The sequence below is a fragment of the Salvelinus fontinalis genome, chromosome 10 (assembly GCF_029448725.1).
Source record: "Salvelinus fontinalis isolate EN_2023a chromosome 10, ASM2944872v1, whole genome shotgun sequence".
NCBI classification, from domain to species: domain Eukaryota; kingdom Metazoa; phylum Chordata; class Actinopteri; order Salmoniformes; family Salmonidae; genus Salvelinus; species Salvelinus fontinalis.
This window is the reverse complement of record NC_074674.1, coordinates 49,973,456-49,988,500: the sequence shown is the minus strand read 5'-3', so window position 1 is coordinate 49,988,500 and position 15,045 is coordinate 49,973,456. Positions and strand designations below refer to the sequence as shown.

The following is a 15,045-nucleotide window of genomic DNA, read 5'->3' as shown; positions in this document are numbered from 1 at the left end:
CATACTGTAGTCTTTAGTCCTCCTATTCACCATACTGTAGTCTTTAGTCCTCCTATTCACCATACTGTAGTCTTCAGTCCTCCTATTCACCATACTGTAGTCTTCAGTCCTCCTATTCACCATACTGCAGTCTTCAGTCCTCCTATTCACCATACTGTAGTCTTTAGTCCTCCTATTCACCATACTGTAGTCTTTAGTCCTCCTATTCACCATACTGTAGTCTTCAGTCCTCCTATTCACCATACTGTAGTCTTCAGTCCTCCTATTCACCATACTGTAGTCTTTAGTCCTCCTATTCACCATACTGCAGTCTTTAGTCCTCCTATTCACCATACTGCAGTCTTTAGTCCTCCTATTCACCATACTGCAGTCTTTAGTCCTCCTATTCACCATACTGCAGTCTTTAGTCCTCCTATTCGCCATACTGTAGTCTTTAGTCCTCCTATTCGCCATACTGTAGTCTTTAGTCCTCCTATTCGCCATACTGTAGTCTTTAGTCCTCCTATTCGCCATACTGTAGTCTTTAGTCCTCCTATTCGCCATACTGTAGTCTTTAGTCCTCCTATTCGCCATACTGTAGTCTTTAGTCCTCCTATTCGCCATACTGTAGTCTTTAGTCCTCCTATTCGCCATACTGTAGTCTTTAGTCCTCCTATTCGCCATACTGTAGTCTTTAGTCCTCCTATTCGCCATACTGTAGTCTTTAGTCCTCCTATTCGCCATACCGTAGTCTTTAGTCCTCCTATTCGCCATACCGTAGTCTTCAGTCCTCCTATTCGCCATACCGTAGTCTTCAGTCCTCCTATTCGCCATACCGTAGTCTTCAGTGCTCCTATTCGCCATACCGTAGTCTTCAGTCCTCCTATTCGCCATACCGTAGTCTTTAGCCCTCCTATTCGCCATACCGTAGTCTTTAGCCCTCCTATTCGCCATACCGTAGTCTTTAGTCCTCCTATTCGCCATACCGTAGTCTTTAGTCCTCCTATTCGCCATACCGTAGTCTTTAGACCTCCTATTCGCCATACCGTAGTCTTTAGTCCTCCTATTCGCCATACCGTAGTCTTTAGTCCTCCTATTCGCCATACCGTAGTCTTTAGTCCTCCTATTCGCCATACCGTAGTCTTTAGTCCTCCTATTCGCCATACCGTAGTCTTTAGTCCTCCTATTCGCCATACCGTAGTCTTTAGTCCTCCTATTCGCCATACCGTAGTCTTTAGTCCTCCTATTCGCCATACCGTAGTCTTTAGTCCTCCTATTCGCCATACCGTAGTCTTTAGTCCTCCTATTCGCCATACCGTAGTCTTTAGTCCTCCTATTCGCCATACCGTAGTCTTTAGTCCTCCTATTCACCATACCGTAGTCTTCAGTCCTCCTATTCACCATACTGTAGTCTTCAGTCCTCCTATTCACCATACTGTAGTCTTCAGTCCTCCTATTCACCATACTGTAGTCTTCAGTCCTCCTATTCACCATACTGTAGTCTTTAGTCCTCCTATTCACCATACTGTAGTCTTCAGTCCTCCTATTCACCATACTGTAGTCTTTAGTCCTCCTATTCACCATACTGTAGTCTTTAGTCCTCCTATTCACCATACTGTAGTCTTTAGTCCTCCTATTCACCATACTGTAGTCTTTAGTCCTCCTATTCACCATACTGTAGTCTTTAGTCCTCCTATTCACCATACTGTAGTCTTTAGTCCTCCTATTCACCATACTGTAGTCTTTAGTCCTCCTATTCACCATACTGTAGTCTTTAGTCCTCCTATTCACCATACTGTAGTCTTTAGTCCTCCTATTCACCATACTGTAGTCTTTAGTCCTCCTATTCACCATACTGTAGTCTTTAGTCCTCCTATTCACCATACTGTAGTCTTTAGTCCTCCTATTCACCATACTGTAGTCTTTAGTCCTCCTATTCACCATACTGTAGTCTTTAGTCCTCCTATTCACCATACTGTAGTCTTTAGTCCTCCTATTCACCATACTGTAGTCTTTAGTCCTCCTATTCACCATACTGTAGTCTTTAGTCCTCCTATTCACCATACTGTAGTCTTTAGTCCTCCTATTCACCATACTGTAGTCTTTAGTCCTCCTATTCACCATACTGTAGTCTTTAGTCCTCCTATTCACCATACTGTAGTCTTTAGTCCTCCTATTCACCATACTGTAGTCTTTAGTCCTCCTATTCACCATACTGTAGTCTTTAGTCCTCCTATTCACCATACTGTAGTCTTTAGTCCTCCTATTCACCATACTGTAGTCTTTAGTCCTCCTATTCACCATACTGTAGTCTTTAGTCCTCCTATTCACCATACTGTAGTCTTTAGTCCTCCTATTCACCATACTGTAGTCTTTAGTCCTCCTATTCACCATACTGTAGTCTTTAGTCCTCCTATTCACCATACTGTAGTCTTTAGTCCTCCTATTCACCATACTGTAGTCTTTAGTCCTCCTATTCACCATACTGTAGTCTTTAGTCCTCCTTTTCACCATACTGTAGTCTTCAGTCCTCCTATTCACCATACTGTAGTCTTTAGTCCTCCTATTCACCATACTGTAGTCTTTAGTCCTCCTATTCACCATACTGTAGTCTTTAGTCCTCCTATTCACCATACTGTAGTCTTTAGTCCTCCTATTCACCATACTGTAGTATTTAGTCATCGTATTTTGCTAGCCTGCCTAAATATGCTGCAGAGTTGTCTGCCCTTATTTTTATTCAACCTTTATTTAACTTGGCAAGTCAGTTAAGAACAAATCATTTTTTACAATGATGGACTACGATGAGCCAATTGTGCGCCGCCCGAGGGAACTCCCAATCACGGCCAGATGTGATACAGCCTGGATACGAACCAGGGACTGTAGTGACGCCTCTTGCACTGAGATGCAGTGCCTTAGACCGCTGCGCCACTCGGGAGCTCATTTGACCAGTTCAAAATAGATATGGCAAACTTTCACAAACTCTATCCCTCTTTCTCCTAGTTGTGGAGGTTACATTCCTCTGTCATGCGGTCTATGTGTATCTAATCTAACGTAGCAGGTGTAAAAGTGTATCCATCTCTGTCCAAGTGGAACAGGCGCAATGGATTATGGTCATTGTAGTTAATTACAGCGCTTCTGCCCAGCGTCCCACATAGTTCTTGACTTAATTTCTCTCGTGAATGATTTGATTTCTCTCCAGAGAAATGGCGCATTGGGCTCACAATTCTTTTTTACTAAATTTTATTCAAGTAATTGAACCGACATCGGTTAAATCGCTCAGGACTAGTGTGTGCGTGTGTGTGTGTGTGTTACCCTGCGGATGTTGCTGATAGGAACGTCAGTGAAGGTGCCTGTTGGCCCTGGGTGTGCCCGGGCAACACCCGGGGGAGATGTAGGGGCGTGGCTAGCCGGGGAAGGAGGCGCTGCAGCAACAGGAGCCTAGACACCATCAGAAAACCAAACCGGTCTAGAGTGAACATTGCATCAGAAAACCAAACCGGTCTAGAGTGAACATTGCATCAGAAAACCAAACCGGTCTAGAGTGAACATTGCATCAGAAAACCAAACCGGTCTAGAGTGAACATTGCATCAGAAAACCAAACCGGTCTAGAGTGAACATTGCATCAGAAAACCAAACCGGTCTAGAGTGAACATTGCATCAGAAAACCAAACCGGTCTAGAGTGAACATTGCATCAGAAAACCAAACCGGTCTAGAGTGAACATTGCATCAGAAAACCAAACCGGTCTAGAGTGAACATTGCATCAGAAAACCAAACCGGTCTAGAGTGAACATTGCATCAGAAAACCAAACCGGTCTAGAGTGAACATTGCATCAGAAAACCAAACCGGTCTAGAGTGAACATTGCATCAGAAAACCAAACCGGTCTAGAGTGAACATTGCATCAGAAAACCAAACCGGTCTAGAGTGAACATTGCATCAGAAAACCAAACCGGTCTAGAGTGAACATTGCATCAGAAAACCAAACCGGTCTAGAGTGAACATTGCATCAGAAAACCAAACCGGTCTAGAGTGAACATTGCATCAGAAAACCAAACCGGTCTAGAGTGAACATTGCATCAGAAAACCAAACCGGTCTAGAGTGAACATTGCATCATATGTGTCTACAGACAATGTTTTATACTAAATATGTATCAATGGTAAGTAGAACAAACAAAAACACATTGAAGAACATCTAGGAGAAACACAGTAAAGTGTGTGGTGACTTACAGCAGGAGCAGCCTTGGGGGGGACAAAGGTCTCAATGTCTTTCCTGGTGACTCGACCGTCAGGACCGGAGCCTGAAACACACACACAACATGTGTCAGAGAGAGGAAGGTGTGTGTGTGTGTGTGTGTGTGTGTGTGTGTGTGTGTGTGTGTGTGTGCGTGTGTGTGTACACTCACCGCTGACCTGGGCCAGGTCAATGCCCTTCTCGGCAGCGAGCTTCTTGGCTAGCGGGCTGGCGAAGACACGCCCTTTCCTTGGGGTTGCCGGGGCCACATGAGCTGGGCTAGCTGCTGCAGGAGTGGGGGCTACAACCTAGAGGACACACAGTGTTGTTGCCTTGTGTCGCTATGAGTTGATGTTCTGTTATTCTCTAGTCTGTCAGAGAAATATCTGGAAAATGTAGCAAGATCTCTAACAATGCTAGCTAACAAGTTATAATACAAGATCTAACAACGCTAGCTAACAAGTTATAATACAAGATCTAACAACGCTAGCTAACAAGTTATAATACAAGATCTAACAACGCTAGCTAACAAGTTATAATACAAGATCTCTAACAACGCTAGCTAACAAGTTATAATACAAGATCTCTAACAACGCTAGCTAACACAAGATCTAACAACGCTAGCTAACAAGTTATAATACAAGATCTCTAACAACGCTAGCTAACACAAGATCTAACAACGCTAGCTAACAAGTTATAATACAAGATCTAACAACGCTAGCTAACAAGTTTTAATACAAGATCTCTAACAACGCTAGCTAACACAAGATCTAACAACGCTAGCTAACAAGTTATAATACAAGATCTAACAACGCAAGCTAACAAGTTATAATACAAGATCTCTAACAAGTTATAATACACGATCTAACAACGCTAGCTAACAAGTTATAATACAAGATCTATAACAACGCTAGCTAACACAAGATCTAACAACGCTAGCTAACAAGTTATAATACAAGATCTAACAACGCTAGCTAACAAGTTATAATACAAGATCTCTAACAACGCTAGCTAACAAGTTATAATACAAGATCTCTAACAACGCTAGCTAACACAAGATCTAACAACGCTAGCTAACAAGTTATAATACAAGATCTCTAACAACGCTAGCTAACACAAGATCTAACAACGCTAGCTAACAAGTTATAATACAAGATCTCTAACAACGCTAGCTAACACAAGATCTAACAACGCTAGCTAACAAGTTATAATACAAGATCTAACAACGCTAGCTAACAAGTTTTAATACAAGATCTCTAACAACGCTAGCTAACACAAGATCTAACAACGCTAGCTAACAAGTTATAATACAAGATCTCTAACAACGCTAGCTACACATTCGGATTGAGTAGAGCTGGGCGATATATACAGGGCACCAGTACTGAGTCGATGTGCAGGGGTACGAGGTAATAACTTGGCTCTATACACGGGGTACCAGTACTGAGTCGATGTGCAGGGGTACGAGGTAATTGTGGTAGATATGTAGATATAGATAGGGGTAAAGTGACTAGGAAACGGGATATATAATAAGCCGTAGCAGCAGTGCATGTGATGATTCAAAAGAGTGCAAAAGGGGGTCAATGCAGATAGTCCGGGTAGCTATTTGGTTAACTATTTAGCAGTCTGATGGCTTGGGGGTGGAAGCTGGTCAGGGTCCTGTTGGTTCCAGACTTGGTGCATCGATACCGCTTGCTGTGCGGAAGCAGAGAGAACAGTCCATGACTGGGGTGGCTGGAGCATGACAATTTTTACGGCCTTCCTCTGACACCGCCTGGTATAGAGGTCCTGGATGGCAGGAAGCTTTGCACCGGTGTTGTACTGGGCCGTACGCACTACCCTCTGTAGCTCCTTGCAGTCAAATGCCAAGCAGTTGCCATAACAAGCAGTGATGCAGCCAGTCAAGATGCTCTCAATGGTGCAGAGGAGGATCTGAGGGCCCATGACGAATCTTTTCAGCCCCCTGAGGGGGAAGAGGCGTTGTTGATGCCTACCCTCAGCACCTGGGGGGCGGCCCGTCAGGAAGTCCAGGATCCAGTTACAGAGGGAGGTGTTTAGTCCCAGGGTCTTTAGCTTAGTGATGAGCTTTGAGGGCACTATGGTGTTGAACGCTGAGCTGTAGTCAATGAACAGCATTCTCACATAGGTGTTCCTCTTGTCCAGGTGGGAAAGAGCAGTGTGGAGTGCAATAGAGATTGTATCATCTGTGGATCTGTTGGGGCGGTATGCGAATTGGAGTGGATCTAGGGTTTCTGGGATGGTGGTGTTGATGTGAGCCACAACCAGACTTTCAAAGCATTTCATGACTACAGATGCGAGTGCTACGGGTCTGTAGTCGTTTAGGCAGGTTACCTTAGTGTTCTTGGGCACAGGGACTATGGTGGTCTGCTCAGAGTACGCATCCCGGTGAATGTTAACAAAGAGACACACCCCTCGTCCCTTCATCTTAGCCAAAGACGCCGTCCGGTCTAGACGATGCACGGAAAAACGAGCGGGACGTATATCCATGTCCTTGTTCAGCCACGACTCCAAGAAACATAGAATGTTACATTTCGTCCCGTTGATAGTCTTGAATGGAACCTGTCCAGTTTGTTCTTTAGTGATTGTACGTTAGAGGCGATGTATTTGTTCACCAACGTAGTCTCGTCAGAATGCTGCCTCGACTGCCTCTTTCACAGCCGCTTCCACTGCTGACTGTCATCCAAATGAAGGTTAGTGAGCGCTGTTCTGATGCCCAGAAACTGTTTTCGGTTAGGGTGTGTGTTACCGGTGCTGGGGAAGGGGGTTAGGGTGTGTGCTACCGGTGCTGGGGGTTAGGGTGTGTGTTACCGGTGCTGGGGGTTAGGGTGTGTGTTACCGGTGCTGGGGAAGGGGGTTAGGGTGTGTGTTACCGGTGCTGGGGGTTAGGGTGTGTGCTACCGGTGCTGGGGGTTAGGGTGTGTGTTACCGGTGCTGGGGGTTAGGGTGTGTGTTACCGGTGCTGGGGGTTAGGGTGTGTGTTACCGGTGCTGGGGGTTAGGGTGTGTGTTACCGGTGCTGGGGGTTAGGGTGTGTGTTACCGGTGCTGGGGGTTAGGGTGTGTGTTACCGGTGCTGGGGGTTAGGGTGTGTGTTACCGGTGCTGGGGAAGGGGGTTAGGGTGTGTGCTACCGGTGCTGGGGGTTAGGGTGTGTGTTACCGGTGCTGGGGGTTAGGGTGTGTGTTACCGGTGCTGGGGGTTAGGGTGTGTGTTACCGGTGCTGGGGGTTAGGGTGTGTGTTACCGGTGCTGGGGGTTAGGGTGTGTGTTACCGGTGCTGGGGGTTAGGGTGTGTGTTACCGGTGCTGGGGGTTAGGGTGTGTGTTACCGGTGCTGGGGGTTAGGGTGTGTGTTACCGGTGCTGGGGGTTAGGGTGTGTGTTACCGGTGCTGGGGGTTAGGGTGTGTGTTACCGGTGCTGGGGGTTAGGGTGTGTGTTACCGGTGCAGGGGAAGGGGGTTAGGGTGTGTGTTACCGGTGCTGGGGGTTAGGGTGTGTGTTACCGGTGCTGGGGGTTAGGGTGTGTGTTACCGGTGCTGGGGGTTAGGGTGTGTGTTACCGGTGCTGGGGGTTAGGGTGTGTGTTACCGGTGCTGGGGGTTAGGGTGTGTGTTACCGGTGCTGGGGGTTAGGGTGTGTGTTACCGGTGCAGGGGAAGGGGGTTAGGGTGTGTGTTACCGGTGCTGGGGGTTAGGGTGTGTGTTACCGGTGCTGGAGCAGGCGGTGGGGTGGAGACATCAGCCCCTGCTGCCTCTACATAGTGTCTGAAGGCAGCGATGTCACTCTCCTTCTCCACGATGATGCAGAGAGGAGCGCCCAGAGGAACGTCACGCGTTCCCTCAGACACCATGATCTTCGCCAGGTAACCCTCCTCCTGTACCTCAAACCCTGCACACACACACACACACACACACACACACACACACACACACACTTGACATCACACTGTGTGTACAGTCTGTCTGTGTATTTATACAGTGTGTGTACAGTCTGTGTGTGGTGTGTGTGTACAGTCTGTCTGTGTATTTATACAGTGTGTGCATACCCTGTGTGTGGTGTGTGTGTACAGTCTGTGTGTGGTGTGTGTGTACAGTCTGTCTGTGTATTTATACAGTGTGTGTATACCCTGTGTGTGGTGTGTGTGTACAGTCTGTGTGTGGTGTGTGTGTACAGTCTGTCTGTGTATTTATACAGTGTGTGTATACCCTGTGTGTGGTGTGTGTGTACAGTCTGTCTGTGTATTTATACAGTGTGTGTATACCCTGTGTGTGGTGTGTGTGTACAGTCTGTGTGTGGTGTGTGTGTACAGTCTGTCTGTGTATTTATACAGTGTGTGCATACCCTGTGTGTGGTGTGTGTGTACAGTCTGTGTGTGGTGTGTGTGTACAGTCTGTCTGTGTATTTATACAGTGTGTGCATACCCTGTGTGTGGTGTGTACTGACCGATGGTAGCCTTGTCGGTCTCTATCTCTGCCAGTAGATCTCCTTCACTGAGTTTCTCTCCAACCTTCTTCTCCCAGCGCTGCACTGTCCCCATGGTCATCGTAGGAGACAGGGCTGGTAGACACACCTAACACAGACACAGACATGGTCATCGTAGGAGACAGGGCTGGTAGACACACCTAACACAGACACAGACACAGACATGGTCATCGTAGGAGACAGGGCTGACAGACACACCTAACACAGACATGGTCATCGTAGGAGACAGGGCTGACAGACACACCTAACACAGACACAGACACAGACATGGTCATCGTAGGAGACAGGGCTGACAGACACACCTAACACAGACACAGACACAGACATGGTCATCGTAGGAGACAGGGCTGGTAGACACACCTAACACAGACACAGACACAGACATGGTCATCGTAGGAGACAGGGCTGACAGACACACCTAACACAGACATGGTCATCGTAGGAGACAGGGCTGACAGACACACCTAACACAGACACAGACACAGACATGGTCATCGTAGGAGACAGGGCTGGTAGACACACCTAACACAGACACAGACACAGACATGGTCATCGTAGGAGACAGGGCTGGTAGACACACCTAACACAGACACAGACATGGTCATCGTAGGAGACAGGGCTGGCAGACACACCTAACACAGACACAGACATGGTCATCGTAGGAGACAGGGCTGGTAGACACACCTAACACAGACACAGACATGGTCATCGTAGGAGACAGGGCTGACAGACACACCTAACACAGACACAGACACAGACATGGTCATCGTAGGAGACAGGGCTGGTAGACACACCTAACACAGACACAGACATGGTCATCGTAGGAGACAGGGCTGGTAGACACACCTAACACAGACACAGACATGGTCATCGTAGGAGACAGGGCTGGTAGACACACCTAACACAGACACAGACACAGACATGGTCATCGTAGGAGACAGGGCTGACAGACACACCTAACACAGACATGGTCATCGTAGGAGACAGGGCTGACAGACACACCTAACACAGACACAGACACAGACATGGTCATCGTAGGAGACAGGGCTGACAGACACACCTAACACAGACACAGACACAGACATGGTCATCGTAGGAGACAGGGCTGACAGACACACCTAACACAGACACAGACACAGACATGGTCATCGTAGGAGACAGGGCTGGTAGACACACCTAACACAGACACAGACATGGTCATCGTAGGAGACAGGGCTGGTAGACACACCTAACACAGACACAGACATGGTCATCGTAGGAGAGAGGGCTGGTAGACACACCTAACACAGACACAGACATGGTCATCGTAGGAGACAGGGCTGACAGACACACCTAACACAGACACAGACATGGTCATCGTAGGAGACAGGGCTGACAGACACACCTAACACAGACACAGACACAGACATGGTCATCGTAGGAGACAGGGCTGACAGACACACCTAACACAGACATGGTCATCGTAGGAGACAGGGCTGACAGACACACCTAACACAGACACAGACACAGACATGGTCATCGTAGGAGACAGGGCTGGTAGACACACCTAACACAGACACAGACACAGACATGGTCATCGTAGGAGACAGGGCTGGTAGACACACCTAACACAGACACAGACATGGTCATCGTAGGAGACAGGGCTGACAGACACACCTAACACAGACATGGTCATCGTAGGAGACAGGGCTGACAGACACACCTAACACAGACACAGACACAGACATGGTCATCGTAGGAGACAGGGCTGACAGACACACCTAACACAGACATGGTCATCGTAGGAGACAGGGCTGACAGACACACCTAACACAGACACAGACACAGACATGGTCATCGTAGGAGACAGGGCTGACAGACACACCTAACACAGACACAGACATGGTCATCGTAGGAGACAGGGCTGGTAGACACACCTAACACAGACACAGACACAGACATGGTCATCGTAGGAGACAGGGCTGACAGACACACCTAACACAGACACAGACATGGTCATCGTAGGAGACAGGGCTGACAGACACACCTAACACAGACACAGACATGGTCATCGTAGGAGACAGGGCTGACAGACACACCTAACACAGACACAGACATGGTCATCGTAGGAGACAGGGCTGGCAGACACACCTAACACAGACACAGACACAGACATGGTCATCGTAGGAGACAGGGCTGGTAGACACACCTAACACAGACACAGACACAGACATGGTCATCGTAGGAGACAGGGCTGACAGACACACCTAACACAGACACAGACACAGACATGGTCATCGTAGGAGACAGGGCTGGTAGACACACCTAACACAGACACAGACATGGTCATCGTAGGAGACAGGGCTGACAGACACACCTAACACAGACATGGTCATCGTAGGAGAGAGGGCTGGCAGACACACCTAACACAGACACAGACATGGTCATCGTAGGAGACAGGGCTGACAGACACACCTAACACAGACACAGACACAGACATGGTCATCGTAGGAGACAGGGCCGGTAGACACACCTAACACAGACACAGACATGGTCATCGTAGGAGACAGGGCTGGTAGACACACCTAACACAGACACAGACATGGTCATCGTAGGAGACAGGGCTGGCAGACACACCTAACACAGACACAGACACAGACATGGTCATCGTAGGAGACAGGGCTGGCAGACACACCTAACACAGACACAGACATGGTCATCGTAGGAGACAGGGCTGGCAGACACACCTAACACAGACACAGACATGGTCATCGTAGGAGACAGGGCTGGTAGACACACCTAACACAGACACAGACACAGACATGGTCATCGTAGGAGACAGGGCTGGTAGACACACCTAACACAGACACAGACATGGTCATCGTAGGAGACAGGGCTGGTAGACACACCTAACACAGACACAGACATGGTCATCGTAGGAGACAGGGCTGACAGACACACCTAACACAGACACAGACATGGTCATCGTAGGAGACAGGGCTGGTAGACACACCTAACACAGACACAGACATGGTCATCGTAGGAGACAGGGCTGACAGACACACCTAACACAGACACAGACATGGTCATCGTAGGAGACAGGGCTGACAGACACACCTAACACAGACATGGTCATCGTAGGAGACAGGGCTGGTAGACACACCTAACACAGACACAGACATGGTCATCGTAGGAGACAGGGCTGGTAGACACACCTAACACAGACACAGACATGGTCATCGTAGGAGACAGGGCTGACAGACACACCTAACACAGACACAGACACAGACATGGTCATCGTAGGAGAGAGGGCTGGTAGACACACCTAACACAGACACAGACATGGTCATCGTAGGAGACAGGGCTGGTAGACACACCTAACACAGACACAGACATGGTCATCGTAGGAGACATGGCTGGGAGACACACCTAACACAGACACAGACATGGTCATCGTAGGAGACAGGGCTGGTAGACACACCTAACACAGACACAGACATGGTCATCGTAGGAGACAGGGCTGGTAGACACACCTAACACAGACACAGACACAGACATGGTCATCGTAGGAGACAGGGCTGGTAGACACACCTAACACAGACACAGACATGGTCATCGTAGGAGAGAGGGCTGGTAGACACACCTAACACAGACACAGACATGGTCATCGTAGGAGACAGGGCTGACAGACACACCTAACACAGACACAGACATGGTCATCGTAGGAGACAGGGCTGGTAGACACACCTAACACAGACACAGACATGGTCATCGTAGGAGACAGGGCTGACAGACACACCTAACACAGACACAGACATGGTCATCGTAGGAGACAGGGCTGGTAGACACACCTAACACAGACACAGACACAGACATGGTCATCGTAGGAGACAGGGCTGGTAGACACACCTAACACAGACACAGACACAGACATGGTCATCGTAGGAGACAGGGCTGGTAGACACACCTAACACAGACACAGACATGGTCATCGTAGGAGACAGGGCTGGTAGACACACCTAACACAGACACAGACATGGTCATCGTAGGAGACAGGGCTGGTAGACACACCTAACACAGACACAGACACAGACATGGTCATCGTAGGAGACAGGGCTGGTAGACACACCTAACACAGACACAGACATGGTCATCGTAGGAGACAGGGCTGGTAGACACACCTAACACAGACACAGACACAGACATGGTCATCGTAGGAGACAGGGCTGGTAGACACACCTAACACAGACACAGACATGGTCATCGTAGGAGACAGGGCTGACAGACACACCTAACACAGACACAGACATGGTCATCGTAGGAGACAGGGCTGGCAGACACACCTAACACAGACACAGACATGGTCATCGTAGGAGACAGGGCTGGTAGACACACCTAACACAGACACAGACATGGTCATCGTAGGAGACAGGGCTGGTAGACACACCTAACACAGACACAGACACAGACATGGTCATCGTAGGAGACAGGGCTGACAGACACACCTAACACAGACATGGTCATCGTAGGAGACAGGGCTGACAGACACACCTAACACAGACACAGACATGGTCATCGTAGGAGACAGGGCTGGTAGACACACCTAACACAGACACAGACACAGACATGGTCATCGTAGGAGACAGGGCTGACAGACACACCTAACACAGACACAGACACAGACATGGTCATCGTAGGAGACAGGGCTGACAGACACACCTAACACAGACACAGACATGGTCATCGTAGGAGACAGGGCTGGTAGACACACCTAACACAGACATGGTCATCGTAGGAGAGAGGGCTGACAGACACACCTAACACAGACACAGACATGGTCATCGTAGGAGACAGGGCTGGTAGACACACCTAACACAGACACAGACATGGTCATCGTAGGAGACAGGGCTGACAGACACACCTAACACAGACACAGACATGGTCATCGTAGGAGACATGGCTGGCAGACACACCTAACACAGACACAGACATGGTCATCGTAGGAGAGAGGGCTGGTAGACACACCTAACACAGACACAGACATGGTCATCGTAGGAGACAGGGCTGGTAGACACACCTAACACAGACACAGACATGGTCATCGTAGGAGACAGGGCTGGTAGACACACCTAACACAGACACAGACACAGACATGGTCATCGTAGGAGACAGGGCTGGTAGACACACCTAACACAGACACAGACATGGTCATCGTAGGAGACAGGGCTGACAGACACACCTAACACAGACACAGACATGGTCATCGTAGGAGACAGGGCTGGCAGACACACCTAACACAGACACAGACATGGTCATCGTAGGAGACAGGGCTGGTAGACACACCTAACACAGACACAGACATGGTCATCGTAGGAGACAGGGCTGGTAGACACACCTAACACAGACACAGACATGGTCATCGTAGGAGACAGGGCTGGTAGACACACCTAACACAGACACAGACACAGACATGGTCATCGTAGGAGACAGGGCTGACAGACACACCTAACACAGACACAGACATGGTCATCGTAGGAGACAGGGCTGACAGACACACCTAACACAGACACAGACATGGTCATCGTAGGAGACAGGGCTGGTAGACACACCTAACACAGACACAGACACAGACATGGTCATCGTAGGAGACAGGGCTGACAGACACACCTAACACAGACACAGACACAGACATGGTCATCGTAGGAGACAGGGCTGACAGACACACCTAACACAGACACAGACACAGACATGGTCATCGTAGGAGAGAGGGCTGGTAGACACACCTAACACAGACACAGACATGGTCATCGTAGGAGACAGGGCTGGTAGACACACCTAACACAGACACAGACATGGTCATCGTAGGAGACAGGGCTGACAGACACACCTAACACAGACACAGACATGGTCATCGTAGGAGACAGGGCTGGTAGACACACCTAACACAGACACAGACACAGACATGGTCATCGTAGGAGACAGGGCTGACAGACACACCTAACACAGACACAGACATGGTCATCGTAGGAGACAGGGCTGGTAGACACACCTAACACAGACACAGACATGGTCATCGTAGGAGACAGGGCTGGTAGACACACCTAACACAGACACAGACATGGTCATCGTAGGAGACAGGGCTGACAGACACACCTAACACAGACACAGACATGGTCATCGTAGGAGACAGGGCTGACAGACACACCTAACACAGACACAGACATGGTCATCGTAGGAGACAGGGCTGGTAGACACACCTAACACAGACACAGACACAGACATGGTCATCGTAGGAGACAGGGCTGGCAGACACACCTAACACAGACACAGACATGGTCATCGTAGGAGACAGGGCTGACA

At 48.8% G+C, this 15,045-nt stretch overlaps 1 protein-coding gene across 1 annotated transcript in view; it reads right to left on the bottom strand.

The window, feature by feature from the left end:
• LOC129864248 (dihydrolipoyllysine-residue acetyltransferase component of pyruvate dehydrogenase complex, mitochondrial-like) overlaps positions 1–15,045 on the bottom strand; it is a 61,802-nt gene that overhangs the window by 26,649 nt on the left and 20,108 nt on the right. The window contains exons 5-9 of the mRNA XM_055936957.1: positions 8,668–8,794; positions 7,931–8,112; positions 4,385–4,520; positions 4,209–4,279; positions 3,292–3,417 (exon numbers count right to left, since the gene is read on the bottom strand). Coding sequence (XP_055792932.1) covers positions 3,292–3,417; positions 4,209–4,279; positions 4,385–4,520; positions 7,931–8,112; positions 8,668–8,794 — 642 coding nt within the window. The remainder of the gene's footprint in view (positions 1–3,291; positions 3,418–4,208; positions 4,280–4,384; positions 4,521–7,930; positions 8,113–8,667; positions 8,795–15,045) is intronic.